This window comes from Crocodylus porosus, unplaced genomic scaffold, assembly GCF_001723895.1.
Source record: "Crocodylus porosus isolate Cpor-Errol unplaced genomic scaffold, CroPor_comp1, whole genome shotgun sequence".
Lineage (NCBI taxonomy): Eukaryota > Metazoa > Chordata > Crocodylia > Crocodylidae > Crocodylus > Crocodylus porosus.
In genome coordinates this window covers 23,417,376-23,434,835 of record NW_017728916.1, presented here as the reverse complement: position 1 = coordinate 23,434,835, position 17,460 = coordinate 23,417,376, and the positions used below count along the sequence as shown (strand labels likewise).

The 17,460-nt window shown below is 40.3% G+C and overlaps 1 protein-coding gene across 1 annotated transcript in view; it reads right to left on the bottom strand.

The window, feature by feature from the left end:
- The window catches only part of RPS6KA6 (ribosomal protein S6 kinase A6), a 75,729-nt gene that overhangs the window by 20,204 nt on the left and 38,065 nt on the right, over positions 1-17,460 (bottom strand). The window contains exons 12-18 of the mRNA XM_019536487.1: positions 15,442-15,544; positions 13,717-13,844; positions 12,891-13,016; positions 12,293-12,382; positions 10,521-10,679; positions 7,715-7,876; positions 2,611-2,687 (exon numbers count right to left, since the gene is read on the bottom strand). Of these exons, the coding sequence (XP_019392032.1) occupies positions 2,611-2,687; positions 7,715-7,876; positions 10,521-10,679; positions 12,293-12,382; positions 12,891-13,016; positions 13,717-13,844; positions 15,442-15,544 (845 nt within the window). The remainder of the gene's footprint in view (positions 1-2,610; positions 2,688-7,714; positions 7,877-10,520; positions 10,680-12,292; positions 12,383-12,890; positions 13,017-13,716; positions 13,845-15,441; positions 15,545-17,460) is intronic.

Here is a 17,460-nt window from a genome sequence, read left to right as displayed (position 1 = left end):
TACTAACTATGAAACTATGAAATCAGGAAAGCCAAGGCTGCGATGGAACTCCAGCTAGCTACAAATATCAAGGACAATAAAAAGTCCTTTTTTAGATATGTGGGGAGCTGGAGGAAAAGCAAGGGCAACATTGGACCCCTGCTAAACCAGACGGGGCAACTGACAGCCGACGCCAGAAAAAAGCGACTTGCTAAATGGGTACTTTGTGTCAGTTTTTCACCAGTCCCATGGGATGGCCCTGCCCACTATGGGTCTGGGAGGCCCATGTGAGGGAGATTCCTTGCCCTCCATCGAAACTGACCTTATGAAGGAACGCCTTAACAGGCTGGATACCTTCAAGTCAGCTGGCCCTGATGGGTTACACCCAAGGGTACTCAGGGAGCTGGCAAGCATCATAGTTGAGCCCCTGGCACGTATCTTTGAGAGCTCTTAGCGCTCTGGTGAAGTGCCTGATGATTGGAAGAGGGCCAATGTTGTGCCTATCTTCAAGAAAGGGAGGAAAGTAGATCTGGCAAACTACAGGCCCATGAGCCTGACCTCTATCTTGGGGAAGGTCTGGGAAAAGATTATCAAAGAGGCCGTCCTTAACAGACTAGCTGCAGGCAATAACCTGAGGGATACCCAGCATGGGTTTGTTGCAGGTAGGTCTTGATGGACCAATCTCATTTCCTCTTATGACCAGGTGACCCATCACCTGGACAAGGGGGAAGAGATTGACATTGTATATCTTGACTTTAAGAAAAAGCCTTCAATCTGGTATTCCATGATCACCCCTTGGCTAAACTGGCTAACTGCGGCCTTGGCTGGGGAATTGGCTCCGCAGTAGGACCCAGAGGGTGGTGGTCGATGGGAGCCAATCCTCTTGGTGCACTGTGACCAGTGGGGTCCCTCAAGACTCTGTTGTAGGGCCTATACTATTTAACATCTTAATCAATGATGTGGACATTGGTGTCAAAAGCAGGCTGGTCAAGTTTGCTGACGACACCAAACTCTGGGGTAAAGCATCCACCCCTGCGGACAGGAGGGTGGATCTTGACAGGCTCATGAAATGGCAGGACGAGAACCTGATGGTGTTCAACACTGAAAAATGCAAGGTACTCCACCTTGGGAGGAAAAACCTGAAGCATGCTTATAGGCTTGGCAGTGCTACACTGGTTAGCACTACAGATGAAAGGGACTTGGGGGTTATGATTGACCACATGATGAACATGAGCCTTCAATGTGATGCTGCGGCTAGTAGAGCGAGCAAAATGCTGGCTTGCATCCATAGATGCTTCTCAGACAAATCGCAGGACGTCATTCCCTTATTGTACTCTGCCTTCATGAGGTTGCAGCTGGAGTACTACGTCCAGTTTTGGGCTCCACAATTCAAAAAGGATGTGGAGAAGTTTGAGAGGGTGTAGAGGAGAGCCACACGCATGATCAGAGGTCAGAAAAACAGACCTTACGACAACAGGCTGAGAGCCATGGGGCTCTTCAACCTGGAAAAGCACAGGCTCGGGGTGATCTGATGGCCACCTATAAATTTATCAGGGGTGCTCATCAGGATTGGGGGGAACATCTGTTCACCAGAGCGCCCCAAGGGATGACAAGACTGAATGGTCACAAACTCCATAGCGACCGATTCAGGCTGGACATAAGGAAGAACTTCTTCACTGTCCAAGCCCCAAGTTTTGGAATAGACTGCCACTGGAGGCAGTTCAAGCACCCACTCTGAACGCCTTCAAGACACATTTGGATGCTTATCTTGCTGGGATCCTATGATGCCTGCTGACTTCCTGCCCCTGGGGCAAGGGGCTGGACTCAATGATCCTCTGGGGTCCCTTCCAGCCCAAATGTTTATGAAATGTATGAAATCTTCTATTAAAAAATATGCACTTCAATTTATTTTATTTAGAACATTGCAAAGAAGGCATTTGCTAAAGAAGGCTGACATGCATTGTTACCCTGAAACCTGATCAGTAAAAAGCTGCTTCAGATACTTTGCGAATGTGGCTCTCCCTACAGAATTCTGTCATTTTTGTACCACATTTTCTTTAAAAGACATGTACACATTCCTACCTAAAAGTTGCGCACATCCTCAAAAAATTAGTTATATAGAGGAAGCAGCAAAACCAACTCCAGAGACCATTCTGACAACTGCATAAAGTAAAACTGAAATTAAGAGGAATTTATCTCATCTTTCAGCTACAGTAATATCTTAGATGTTACTTATATTTGCAGGTACTTGTCTGAATGATGTTAACATTAAGTTGACAGCACACTTAAACTCATTCTAGGTTTCACATTCTTCCACTAACTTGTGTTAAATGTTACTACGTAGAGGAAACTGCTGAATTAAGGAAGCATTCATCTAAATGCAGGCACTATACTATAATCTGCATATGTCCAATGTGGCACAAAGCCAAAAAGTTTTATGTAACTTGTTACCTATGAGAACAAAAACATACCTTATTTGCCCAGAATAAAGTGTAACAGAATAATTTTTTGAACCATCACACATCATCAAATCTCAGTGCTGCAGTCAGATCTGAATACCTATGTGTGTATATCAAACCAAAATTACCATGAATTAAACAAGAAGCATTAAAGCTGTGAGAAAGTTCTTACCCTGCTAGCATTGTATAAAGTAGGACACCTAAACTCCATATATCACAAGCAGCATCATATCCCTGTCGCATGAGAACCTATAAAATAAAGAACTATTAAACTTCTATTTACTTGATGTATACAGAAACTATAGGAAGGGTAAAATAATCCCAATATTATTTCAGAGGATTAAACAAACATGATTTACACTTGCATTCACTTAAACTATCAAAATATTTTGAAGGTTTTCCTTCGTCTTCAGTCTGAGGGGAGAGAGCAAGGATAATCACAGCTATTTCCATTACGCTCAAAATATTTCTTGAGATGTTAACAGAGCTATATTGGTCATAATACTACATAAACCTAATCTTAGCACACTTAGCCAAGGAAAACTCCCATGGAAGAAATTCCGTAATTAAGCCAGCCCTTCAGTACTGTATTTAAGCAAGCTTCAGAGATATGTAAGTGTACAATATTTTTAGTGTTTTAATATAATATTACTTGATCTCTAAAAGGAACGTTTTCTTTGAAAATACCACTCTGGTACACAAGACACACGGTAGAACTGTATGACCTAAAGCAGAAGAGATGTAGCATTATCCAAAGGAAAAAAGCTGGGGGAGTGAGTGGGGGAAATGAAGGGGCTGGAAAACATGGGCGAGCAAGCATGATTACTTTAAATGCTCTCTCGGAAAAATATAAACAAGACAATGAAAACACTGACTATTATAAGCCTCCAAGATAAAAAGATACAGCATAATATACAGTAAAAAAAAAATCATCACTTATAAACAAAAACAACTCGAGCACTGGATTGAACACCACTGCCTTCTATACTCCAGTGAGAATGAAATCAAACATGAAGAGCTTGAGGGATTACCACAGTTTGAAGTTAGATCTGCAGAAAGCTATTAAACTGATCCCTGGGAACAAGGCAAGGACTGCTTGCCTGCTGAAATCTACAAATGTGCCAATGACAAAGTACTTCAAAAGCGCCGTGAAGTTATACTGCTCAGTTGGAAAGAGGAAGTGGTACCACAAGATTTTGAAGATGGTTGGTTTGTACCATTGTACAAAAACAAGGGGGACAGAAGCAACTGTGACAACTACAGAGGTATTTCCTTGTTGAATATCATTGGAAAAACTGTCACTAACATTATGCTCCCTGGGCTGCAAATCTCTAGGTGAAAAAAAATCTATCCTAAAAGTCAATGTGGTTTTCACTTAGGACGCCCCACCGATACAATATTTTCAGTCAAGCAACTGTAAGAAGTGTAGAGAAAAATGAGTACCACCATAAATAGCCCTCAACAATCTGAGGAAGGCCTTCAATACGGTTGAGACAGAGCCTTTTTACTGTGCAGAAGAAACTGGGTTGATCCCCCAAACTTTTGAATATTCGCTCATTACATTAAGGTCTGAAGGCAACTGTAGTGTATAAAAACAAAGAATCAAATGCCTTTGACATCAACAATGGGGTGAAACTGCGGTGTGTCTTAGCATTCAAGGACAGCAATGATAGCATCTATCTTCAAACCAGACTAGATGGAGGCTTGTTCAACATCACAAGGTTTAGAGCAAAAATCAAGGGGAAAGATGGTTCTGAGAGATTTTCTGATTGCCGATTACATGGCCTTGGTTGCCCACAGTGAATCTTCCCTGCAAAGTCTCTTGGGAAGACATTCTGAGTCGTGCGAGAGTTTTGGTCTGACAATTAGCCTTAAGCAGACTGTGACCATGTACCTAGGGATAAAAGAATCAATACCTGACACCACTCTGGAGGGTAAATCTCTTGGAGTCATCAACAGCTTTTGTTACTTGGGTTCTATGATCAGCTGGAATCTTGACCTCCAGACTGAACTACAAGAGTCGGAAAAGCAGCTAAGAATTTCAGGCTATTACAGAAGAATCTACGAGACTTGTGTGCTGTCATCCCTGCTTTATGGTTCAAAAACATATATTACACATGCTAGACACATGAAAAGATTGAACAGCTTCCACATGAGATGCCTGTGTAAGAACCTGAAAATAAAGCGGCAAGACAAAATACCAAACACAGAGGTGCTAGAGTGTACACGACTAACACACTTGGAAACCACGATCAAGAAAAGGAGGTTGTGATAGGTCAGCCATGTCAGGAGAATGGGAGGAGACTGCATCCCCAAGAATATTTTGTACAGTGAGATTCAACACAGCTTTAGAAAGCAGGGTCCTTCTCTGTGACAGTTCCATGATGTGCAAAAAAATTATATGAAGTCATTCAACATCAATGGAGAAAGCTGGGAGTAGCACACAGAATCCCACCCAATCTGGAGGGAACATATGGCACTGGGTGCAGCACAACATGAAGCTGCTTTGATCCAGAGGATGAAAGCAAAGTGAGACAGAAGAAAGCAGTGTGCTGTAAACTTGGACTAGAACTCAACACCACATGGCTTTGCGTAACTTGTAAAAAGCTGCACCACTCAAACTGAGCTTGTCAGCCACAAGTGGATTTATCAGGCACCCGACTAGACCTCGTAGGTTTACATCATGATCCAAAGGATAGACATCTCACTAAAAGAAATGCACAGGAATTTGAACAGACATAGTAGCCTTACTACACAAAAGTAAGTAAATCACACAAATCTATGACAAAAGTTACCCCTTAAAAATGTGTAATATTGTGTGGGAAAGTTAGTACATGAAACTGCCTTGTGCCCATTCTGGCACTCAATTGCATCCAGAAGTTGTTTGCTCAATGCAAACCAGGCTCTACTGCCTAGTGTTCAGGGGTTGTAAAATGCAGGAGGCAACCAAACTTGGGAGAGCTGGTCCTCTCATTATTCTTTACTATGAAGTAAAATAGTTAAGGAGTAAATTTATTTGGAACTGAATCTTTTGAGGCAGAGTAGTAGTTTTTACAGACCAGTAGCATACAAAACATAAAAGGAACACAAATTCTGATCAAGTTAAACCACCATTTTAGAGTACTAGCAATGTCTGATAACGTAGGGAAACTGCAACAGACTCCAGGAATAAAACCAAAGGAGTACAGAAACTAACCCATGGTATAGACAGATTTAATGAATAAGTTGAAGGGCAAAAATGTATATATATATTTTGGTTATATATCAAATTTATGTAACAAGATTATCCAGTCAGTTAGTTTTTTGCCTTTTAAGAAGGCAAAAGGATTTGAACCGTTCTTCAGGAAGTCATACATCTACATTCCAAAGGGAAAAAAAACATTTTTAACTCTATTAAATAAAAGCTATCATGAAGAGAATCAATATCATGCACTGAAGAGATTGAGGAAGTTTACACGGAAGGTGTTGCCCATATTCTTTCATTATACTGCTAAAGAATTATATTCCTTATTTCCGCGTTGTAAAAAAGCTAAAAAGTTCATTTTTAAATGCGAGACAACCTTCTTTCAAAAGACCTGTCCTCCATACTTAATGAATGGAAGTTTATTGACATTTTGGAAGTGTTTCATTCTTCAAGGTAGGGAAGCAGAAAAGACAATGATAGCAAATAATGAAACACTGGAAGTGATGCAAGGAAGAAAAGAAAAGAAATTAACTTTCATCCCAAAGGTTCAAGATGCATACTATTCTTCAGTGCATACCTGACTAAAGCTATTTAAGCATGAACTATTCTTAATAAAACTTTGTGAAAGAAGATTTAAGAATTGAAGACAGATTTTGTGGAGAGGAAGCATTCATAAGAATTTGTAGACAGGCAGGAATAGGAGGATACTTACAACACAAGACAAATGCCAAACAAGGAATGGGAGGACAAACTGCCAGTAAGGGGAATGACCCACTGAACATCATGACCATAAAGATAGGCCAGAAATGAGAGACAGAGATAAAGAACAAAGTTAGCTGCATTTTGAGAATGAAAAGAAAAAATAATAAAAAACAGGGAACGGGCAAAGAAAGAAAGATGCCACTTCTTTACAGAGACAGGCATAGACAGGACCCTGCAGATGTTTCATTTATGGCATGAGTAATATATTAATTGCAACATGCCACATGTTCAGCCAATTTATGGCATGATAAAATGGCTAACCAGCCACAGAGATGTTCTATATGTATTTATCAAAAAATAAATACACATAGTAATTATACCCGCACACACACGCACACACACACACACACACACACACACACCAGAAGATCTTTGCGGCTGGTTTGTAAGTCACTTTCAACTGAACGTATGACATCACAATTGGGAGAGCCTCGGGTCTGGACCCAGGTCCAGGGCTACCCCCATCCTAATCTTTACACTTGATTTTTATAAGAAAAAAGGACATTTTGGAAGGGTTTCATTCTTCAAGGGTAGGGCAGTAGAAAAGACAATGATAGCAAATCAGCAAGTACTGGAGGTGATGCAAGCACTGGGTATATCAATCACAAGTTAATCAAATGAAAAACAACAACAGATAAGCAAAACTAGTACCTAAAGTTTTCGATTTCAAAAGGACAAAATGAAAAATTGCAGGAACAAAGTACTAAATAGGACTGAGGACTTCAGAGACTTAAAATTCAAAGCTTCCTTCATACCGAAGTCAAATGCCCCAAAATTTTGTGGGACCTGAATCCGAAGCAACGGGGGGAAAATGGCAGGGCAGAGTTCTACATATAACTGGATGAATAATCATTTCAAAAAGTGTGCTGTGACTAAGCGGAAAGCCTGTATGAAATGGAAGAAGGGATATATCAGTAAAGAAAGACATTATAGAAGTCAGAAAATAGGAATAAAGTGAGAAGAGCCAGAAGGTGAGCTCAGTCAGAACTTTTAAAGGAAATAAAAGCAGTTGAAGGCTTTTAGAAAGATACCCAGGCAAGAAAGGAAGTTAGGTCCCTATGCAGTGAGGATAGGATAAAGACCTGAGTATCCCCAAATTATATTAGATTACATTTTGTTATTCAGAAAGCAAGCTTCTAATAAATAGCTATATTGTACAATGTTTACAGAATGAGCGCCAATTATGTTTAAGTTTCAGATATATGAAAGCAGCTGAACACTGACACATTTTTAGTAATCCTGAGATGCAAAACATCTTTGTTTTAGTAATGCGACTATGGAATATAACTTCTTCAGATATTACCAATAAAATTACATAATCTTAAAATACCTCTGGTGCTACAAAGTTTGCAGTGTAGCAGGGAGTTAAAAGAAGTCCGTTTTCTCCTCGAAGTTGCTTTGCAAACCCAAAATCACAAATCCTGATAGAGTCAGCATTGTTCGAGTCATCCATATATAAAATATTACTAGGTTTAAGGTCTCGATGCACTACCTTAAAAAGAAAAGAAAGAGAAAACCCCCATAGTGGCCTTATAAAATCAGTACTTAAACCATTTGTACAAAGTGTTACATAGTTACATCTGTACAAATGTGACTAAGTTAAGGAAACATGAAGAAAAGTACCTAAATTCCCCTACTTACATGTTACCTTTTCTGTAAGTTCTAGGAAGGCAGAATAATACATATGTATATCATTACATCATATTTTCCTTTAACTTCAAAACGCAATTGGATTAAAATGGTCTTACACAAGACCTTCTAATTTTTTGTGCAGATGCAGCTAACCTCAAGCTTCAACTGAGAAAAACAACACACCAGTCCATGTCATAACCTACAAGACTAGGGGTTAATGAGCTTACAAGCACAGAAGGAATTTTCTGTTATCTTTTATATGAAATAATCACCATAATATTTTTCCTTTATAATAAAGTTATACCTTTTTCTCTTTGAAACACATTCCTCTCTATGAAATTCATCAGTATTTATGTGAACCTTATACTTCCACAGAAAAAAGCAAGATGACAATGTTGCATATTAAACATTAAACACTTATTATTATGCTCATAGAACTATAAACATTACAAAAAATATTGAGACTTCAGATTTACAGATATTCGGAACAAAAACAGGCACCATCTCAAAATGGTGCGTTTTGCAGAAATGGGATAAGGAACCAATACATTTTTTTCTGATCCTTAGAGGATGTGGTACACATACACGAAGATATAAATGCAGACAACTGGTAAATTCAGTCAAACTTTTCAATGGATATGTGCAAACTACTCAAGGTTAAGCACATATTTTATTTTAGAAAAAGCTCAATTTTGTCCCACTCAACCCTGTCTAAAACCATAACCAACATTTCAGCAGTCCTGTAGAACATAAATTGATCCAATTATGTGTTTAAGACATACTGAAAAAACATAAAGGCTGGCTGTATCAAAAGGTGAGACTGTTCCATTTCCAAGTAGATTTTTTTTAGTTCAAGTCAGAGTAAGCATCTAATTCCAGGGGTGGGCAAAATGCAGCATGCAGGCAGAATGTGGCCTGCGAGGCCATTCTATCTAGCCTGCAGGGCCCCTAAAAAATTTAGAAATTTAATATTTATTTTCCCTTGGCTGCCTGTCATGCGGCCCTCGATAGCTTGCCAAAGCTCAGTAAGCGGCCCTCCACCTGAAATAACTGACTGCCCCGATAGCACATCATGTCTGGCATTTTTCAGTCACTTCACTTAATGGCTAAGTACAGACAGCCAAAAAACCTGACACTGAATTGATTCAGTCTCTGCAGGTTAGTCTGAGCTGCAGAGATTAAATTGAGAAACAGCTGGACAGACATTGATTTTTGATTCAGGAAATACAGCCACATGCCTGCAGTGACTCAGACCAGAAGCCAGGGGGCACTACAGCACAGCTCTCTAGCACATAGGCAACCTGAGCTGTCTGTTCGCTTCCTCTTCCTGCTGCTCCTGAGATCTCTGAGATTTGCAGTCCAGAATTACAGCAGTAAGATACTGCAGAGTTGCTCACCACTTCCTCTTCCTGCTTTCAGGTGCCTCTGGGATTTGTAGTCCACAGTTGCAGCCAGTAGTAAATTTTTAGCAGGGCAGGGCAACTCTGAACTTGGGAGAAGGGAAGTTTAACCACCCTCCCTGGCCCCAGACCGCAGCCAGGGTTTGCCTGGGAGCAGTGGTGGTGCATTGGGAGTTCATGGGGGTGCACGTACACCCCCTGAGAGCACTGGTGCACTCTCTAACAGCCCATGCTCACCCCCCTTCCTGTGAGCACTGGCTGGGGAGTGGGAGCACTGTGGCCGCTTTGTGATCAGTGAGATGGGCCGCAGAGAGGCCAGTTATATGTTTAAAGCAGTTTCTGATGACTTAAACAGTTTGTGTGCAACTTCTGTCCCTAGCCAATGTATCAATATCACCAACAGAAACAAAGATTTAGATCCAAGTCTTTTTTCCCCTTAATTCCATTCATTTCAGACTAACATATGGTTGATTTCATAACTTGGTCCACCTACATTGACAATTCTATGTGCTCTAATGGAACACACACAACAAGTGACACTGATTTTGGAGAATTCAGATTCACCAAGCCACTTAGAATGTTAGTGTCTCATTTGCTATTGACCCTTAATTCCAAATTTAGGTAGAGAGACTGAGGGTATGCTGTACATAGAACAATCCATAAATCAGAGAAACCCTTTCTGAACTTTCAGAACATCCCAGATATTCCATAGCTTTGAAACAGAAATGGCCTAAGACCTTTGAGAAAGAACCTAAAAACCATAAACAGAAGTGAGGAATGGCAACCACTGCTACAAGCCAAGTAGATGAACGTTGTAGAGCAAAGTGTGCATCCAGCTGGGATTCCTACTTTGTCAGATTGAGAGAGTGATGCCAAATATCTAGCTCTAGTTATTCAAGAAGCAACAGGTCAGCCCACAACCAAAAAGAGGTCATTTAAAGAAAAGAATTTTTAGACATTTTACAAAAGCCAAAATGATGTTGTATTCATAGGAAGTCTCCATCTTTTTATAGTATCTTGCTCACAAAAACTTATATAACAAAGCTTGTAAGAGAATGTTAGATATGACATGTAAATACAATCATGACAATATATATCACTTACTCCTTGACAATGCAGATAGTCAACAGTTTTGGTTATAGTATACAATACAGCACTAGCTTCCCGTTCTGAGAAAAACTTTTGTCTGAGAATTCGATCGAGAAGCTCTCCTCCCTTCATCAATTCAGTGACAAGGTAGATGCATCTACCATCATCGTACACCTGCAAGAATTTAAAATATTAATAATTCCAGCAAATGTACATACAGTTAAATAAGCATCCCAAGCAGACTGAGCACTACAGGGGAAGGGAAAGGTAGGGGTAGGGCGTTGGTGGGGGGGGGGGCCACACTGGATGGACTTAATCACCACAGCAAATACAAAGCACAGACTGGGAGTGTGTAGTTTACTTCTGCAATTCAAAATCTGCACCTCATTGCCTAAGGAGTAAAGAAACTGTGTGTAATGTTGCAAAATCTGGGATACTGAATTATGAAATTATGACTCAATTAAAATAGTTTGGTCTATAGTCCTGTTGCATTAGGAAGAAGCATACTACTACTCCCTATTTTTCCTGCAATTTTCAGCCAAGGGCACCTTGAACAAAGATATAGAAAGTGGTTTTTTTCCCCCCTTATATTAGTAGAGGTGAACCAGTATATCGGTTATTTACTGGATTAACACCAATAAAAGGGAAATAAACATTAACTGGCTATTGGCTTTTGTTAGCCAATAATGTTCTCCGATAATTAAATTATGCTGGGGCCACCAGGTACCTGGGTTCCCTCCCATGAGCCAGAGTGGCTCAGGATACCTCCCCATCCCCTCACCGGTGGGCCAAACTAGGCCGGAGTGAAGCAGCTGCAGAGGTGTTCCAGGCGCTGGTGCAGCATGGACTGGGGATGGGGCAAGCACTGTAAGAGGTGCCAAATGCTGGAGACATGACTGGGGTGGGGAGGGCCAGCATGACCCAACCCATGGTGCTTAGGGGGTCTGTGCCTCCAGGGCCAAGCCTGGAAGGGGCTGGAGCAGATGCTCCCGCCCACTGTGTGCAGCAGTGTCCTTCTCCTGGTGGGAAGGAAGCCTCCAGGAGTGGGGGTGGTGCTTTAATTAGAGTGGCTCCGTGAGGTGCTCTAATTAAAAAAGTGCCTAGAGACCACACAGCCCTGGACAACCTCAGGCTCAGGCAGCTGCCCCCACACTGAGGTTGAAGGGTAGGGGCTGCAACTGGCACAGAGCACTTTCACATGCACTTCTGAAGTTGGGGGGACAGTGCTTTAAGTACCATCATGTCTCCTGCATTAATGTTCTTGTGTTTCAAAATGACAGTGGGGACACTTCAACTAAAGATCGTTCAACAAGGTTTATTACTAATTATCGGTTATTGGATCAGTATCAGCCAATATGGCTGGTTAATAATCAGTTATTGGTATTGGCCAAGAGCATCTTAATTGATGCACTCCTATATATTAGATCATCAATACGTTAGCTACTTAGCTGAGATAAGGATAGGAAACACAAATTTCCACTATGGGTAAAGGCTGTATTAAGCATTTATCAGTTACCTTAAAGCACCCATGAAAGCTTTAAATATATACATTATATACAGTTTTCTTAAATTTAAAAATAAAACAAACACTCAATCAGTTCTCCATTTACTAGCTAAGAAGAGGAACACATATCTGCAATCTTTAACTTGTTAATACTTTCTGCAGACGAAAAAAGAATGATAACAAACAGTACTCAATGGAAAGGAGAAACTTGGGGTCGCATCCAACCAGTTTTCCTATTTACAGTTTTTAATAAAAATCAGTCAAATTTGAGAGAGATACATACATCTTTTAAAGTAATAATATTTGGGTGCTGTCCATAACGCATCAAAATTTCAATTTCTTCTGAGGGATCTCTTTTACTTTTATCAATAATCTGTGAAATCAAGTTAAAAATGCTTGTCATTAAAGAAGGCAGTTTAGACTACACACTTAATGTCCTAATGATTTATTTACCTACATTTTTCATTTTTACAACCAGCCATAAACAATTTTTAATCTGACTTGTTTACTTAATTCTTGAAGTTAATATAGTTACAAACAAGTGAATTTTGAAAACAACTCTAATATAAAGAATGGAATTCACTCAAAAGCAGCCTAAAAATTATTTTATCCTTGCAGATGGTACTCATCTCATCTCAGTTGTGTTTTTATTGTATACCAGAAAAAGGAATAGGAAGCACTGTTTATTTCATCTTTACAGCACAACTTGATTTCATGCTCAGAATTACATTTCAAAGAACTAATTGCATAGATCTCCATAAAGTCTTTTTGTAATAGAGATAACAATATTGTTTCAAGAAGAAAATGATAGAAGCTAATATATAGTATAATACAATACTGTACAATTACAAAAATACTAAAGCAGAATTTACATCAATTACCTTTACAGCAAACTCCATATTTGTGGCCACGTGTACACATCTCTTGCAAACAGAGTAGGATCCAACACCAATATCCTCTTTTAATTCATATACTTCAGTGAACTGTGTGCTGTTTCCATGAATTTGCTGTCAAAATACAAAGGGTCTTTAAAACTCGCATGATCAGGGGGCAGCAGGGCAGGCCTTATGAGGAGAGGCTACGAGACCTGAACCTGTTCAGCCTCAGCAAGAGAAGGCTGAGAGGGGATCTCTGGTGGCCATCTAAACTGGCCAAGGGGGACCAGCAGGCAATGGGAGAGTCCCTGTTCCCCCGAGCACTACTGGGAGTAGCAAGGAATAATGGCCATAAGTTGACAGAGAGTAGGTTCAGGCTAGACATCAGGAGGCACTACTTCACAGGTCAGGGAGGCTAGGATCTGGAACCAACTTCCAAGCGAAGTGGTGCTCGCTCCTACCCTGGGGGTCTTCAAAAGGAGGCTAGATAGACACCTTGCCGGGGTCATTTGACCCCAGTACTCTTTCCTGCCCATGGCAGGGGGTTGGACTTAATGATCCCTCTGCTCAGATCCCTTCCAACCCTACCAACTATGAAACTATTCGTTCTTAACAAAAACATTCACACTCGCTAAAACAGTTTAACTTGTTTACAGCTTATTAAATTGTCTTTTGAAAATTTAACATGACATCGAATGGGATTTTGGGGGCAAACACCTTTAATACATATTATAAGGATACTTACGACAGAGAAGAGAGAAGTCTAATATTAAAATGTAAATCAGCTTTTGACATTTCAATGAAAAGTATCTAGAACAAAATTAAATTTTACCTGTACTATTGGCAATATATTGGTGAGGGGTGAGATTTTATGATCTTCTACTGTAGTAGTAGTTGCCACAAAGCTAAATCCTTTGAAGAGCTGATGTGCGTTAGCACTAGGTGGAACTCCTGGAGAATCTGATTTTTAAAAATGTGTTTGATTAGAATTAAAGTAGATACGACCTAAGCTATTCTTTATATTTACACAGGTATGTCCCCAAGTGTTTTTACAGATAATACAAGAAAGTAGAATGGTTCTAAACTACTGGATGTAGCAGGAATACAAATCTGTCACCTTTCACTTAAATTCTCTCAACAATATCACATACAAAGGAACTAAGCATCTATTTACTTACAAAGCTTCACAATACTGTAACAAACATGAATAAATTAAAAACTTTCTAAAACTTATTTATGGACAAGAAATGTAAATAGCTGCCATGGGCTTCATTCATAGCTGAAAAATCAAGTACATTATGTGAAAAAAGGTGCATACAAGGGTTCTGCTACCTAGTCATTTCAAAGGCTGTGCCATACAGGTGTGGATGACAGAAGTACAGATATCTAAGACAACAGATAATTAAAAATCTTCAATAAATACCACATTTGACCTAGAGTTCTATATCTGTAAGCTTATAAGTTATGTTGGAATACAAATTGTTGATTATACTTAAGGTAGCTAATAAACCAGATATTTAAAGTTCAGAGGCACTAGTAAAAGGGGGATTAACAAAGGAAAGCCTGAAATGAACAGTTATTGAATGGTTACAACTCTTCATTAAGGAGCTGTATTTTGAAAAAAATTGTTTCCCACTGTGTGTTAAGTTTTAAAAGGTGTTTCAAGATGAGTCTGAGAAAAATGCTTATCCAAATATATCTGAAATGCTCCAAAAAATGATGATAGTAGACTGTATCAATCTCCCAAAACACCTTCCTTCTAATAAAAAAAATCTGCCATCTCAAAGATAAGCTCAAGTTTAGCTGGCAAAAGAAACAGTATGCACACTGAGAAGTTAACTGAACCAAATTATTTCCAAATATTTGGAAATAATGCTGGGTTTCCGCTCCCCTCTCGCCCAGTTAGAAGAGGTTTGCAAAAAGCTGTTTTCTTCTACCATTTTACCCTTCAGTTGCTAGAAGGTGGGAAATGGGAGAAAATGATGCCTGCTTAAGAATTTTTTTCTCTGGAGCTTGTCTATACAACAAAGTTTTGCCAGAAGAACTCCCATCTCTCCTGACAAAATTTTGAATGTACCCATACTGAAACTCCTCTAAAGCAGAAGAACTTTCCTTGCTCCCAGAAAAGCTATTTCACTTCCACTTCCTGCTCTGCCAGTACAGTTGCTAAGTGGCGTCGCTTGCAGCCCAGAGACAAGCAGGTTTGCACGTTCCAGCTGCTTGGAGGAGGTGGCTGCTTTCTGCTGCCAAATGTTCTGCCAGCAGAGCCAGGTAGAAATAGACATAGCCCAAAAAAGAAACCAGATGCAAAAAAAGAGGGAAGAAAAAGTGAGAAATAAATGATGACATATACTATTGGCTAAGTGACAACAAATGGCTGCTAATTTTTAACACGCAGAAGTCTGGTTTATACATATCCCGTCTTGAGTCTTTGCACAAACTCCCTACACATCATCAATGGCTCTAATTTTCTATCTGCAGCCCAAAGATACCATGAGATCCAGCCCTCTTCATAAGAGGAGTTCCCGTTACTGTTTCATAACTTAAGAAATATTACCTTTTGGTGTTTTTGCTGTGAATTCTGGATCAAAACAAAAGGTATCTTCTGGTTTTCCAGAAGCAGGTTTAAATGGAGGCTGAATTTCTCTTCTGAACAGTTTCTGGAAGAACAAATAGGAGTCATTTAACAAGAATAAAGGTTACTGACACTACTCTAGCCATTCCTCCCAACCTTTCTTAGGTTCTGTAGATGAGAAATAGAGAACAAGGGGCCTCTTTACAGGGTTCCATAAGTGCTAGGGACTCCTAATTTGGACTTTCAAATTTGGAAAGAGGAACAGAAGGCTCATTTAGCCTTCCCACCCTGACAGATGTACATCAAAACTCCATGCAAATGTCAAGGAAGTGCAGGACTCCCTAGCTACTACACATTAGACATCCCTGTTCTCTTCAGTCAATTTCCTTGCTCATCCCAGTTTCAAAGATGTAAGACCTGAAAAGAATGCAAGCTAACATCGCAGCAGTTCATGCAAAAAGAAGAGAAACTGACCAGTCTCAAAAACCTAACTGATTATATACAAGGTACTGTCAAAATGCAACATATACACCCTTCCCCTCCTATCCCCTCTGCCTTTAGAAACACCTTGTTATGGAAAGGCTGAATTTCTGTTCAGTCATGGTGGGCTGCTCAGCCAAAAGCTACTGCCAACTCGGCAGCAACTGTGAGAAGGTTAAAGCTAGACTCAGCCCCTGCTAAATGATGGCTGGAGAGAAGCAGACTCCTCACCAGTCACTACAGTGTCTCTATCCTTCTATTCCAGTCCAGAAAAGGGCTTCTCTCCTCAGGACACCCACCCCAATTTTGGAGGGTTAATTGTTGGTAACAGAGTGCATGTGATATGCAAGTAAATATGGAACAAACTTTAAAAAAATTGTGAAACTAGCCAACAAAATTTCAAATTATTGTATAGAGCACACCCCTTTGCCCCCCAAAACTTGCTGCTGTAAAGTGGAGTGTGCATTTGTACTTCAGAAATGTGGCAAGAGCAGGTTCTTCCACTTAGCAGTTGAAACAAAGTGAAAATCTTCAGCAATCCACAGGGATCACAAAAAATAAGCAAGCTTGGCTCCTTAGCTGCTGCTAACTCAGTTGCTTACTACAGGATATTTTCTCGTTGGTCTGCTTTTCAAAAATAAGGAGAATATTACATTCTGGAGCATGTCGTATTTGAGAAAATACAGAAATTTTCTAGATGGTATCTTTTAAATCTCAGCCTCCTGCAATTAAAAAGTCACTTGCTACGTATCACTATTATCACAGAATCATAGAAAGAAGGGCTGGAAGTAACTGGGCTGACACGAGCTCAACAAGGTATTTGTCCAGCCTCCTCTTAAAGCCCGCTAGAGATGGCGACAGCAGCACCTCTGCTGGACATGTTCCAGATTCTAGTTACCCATACAGAAAATAAGTTTTTCCTTATGCCCAGCTGCAACTTGGTCTCCATCTTCCTGTGGTGGTGGGGACTTTTCTGAAAAGTTGTTCACCTAGGTCTTGGTGTTCTCCTTTGACATATCTGTAGGCAGTTATCAAGTCACCTCTCAGCCTTCTTTTGCTCAGGCTGAACAGTCCCAGATCCCAAAGTCTCTCCTCATAGGCCATGTCCCCCAGGCCCTTGATCATGCAGGTGGCCCTTCTCTGCACCCTTTTCAGCTTGTCCACATCCTTGAAGTGAGGTGCCCAGAACTGGATGCAGTACTCCTGTGGCCTCACCAATGCCGAACAGAGGGGGAGGAGCACCTCTCGGGATCTGCTGGCAACACATCTGCTGATGCACGCCAGTTCTATTTGCTCTGTTAGCAACTTCATCACACTGGTGGCTCATATTCATCTTCTGGTTGATTGTCACCCCTAGGTTCCTTTTGGATGCAATGCCAGCCAGTGGACCACCACCCATCATATAGATATGGTGAGGGTTCTTCCTACCCAGATGAAGGACCCAGCATTTGTCCCTATTATTACTAGGTACACTTACAAAAATAGAATAGTTTCTCTGATAATTACTATTTCTATTACCAC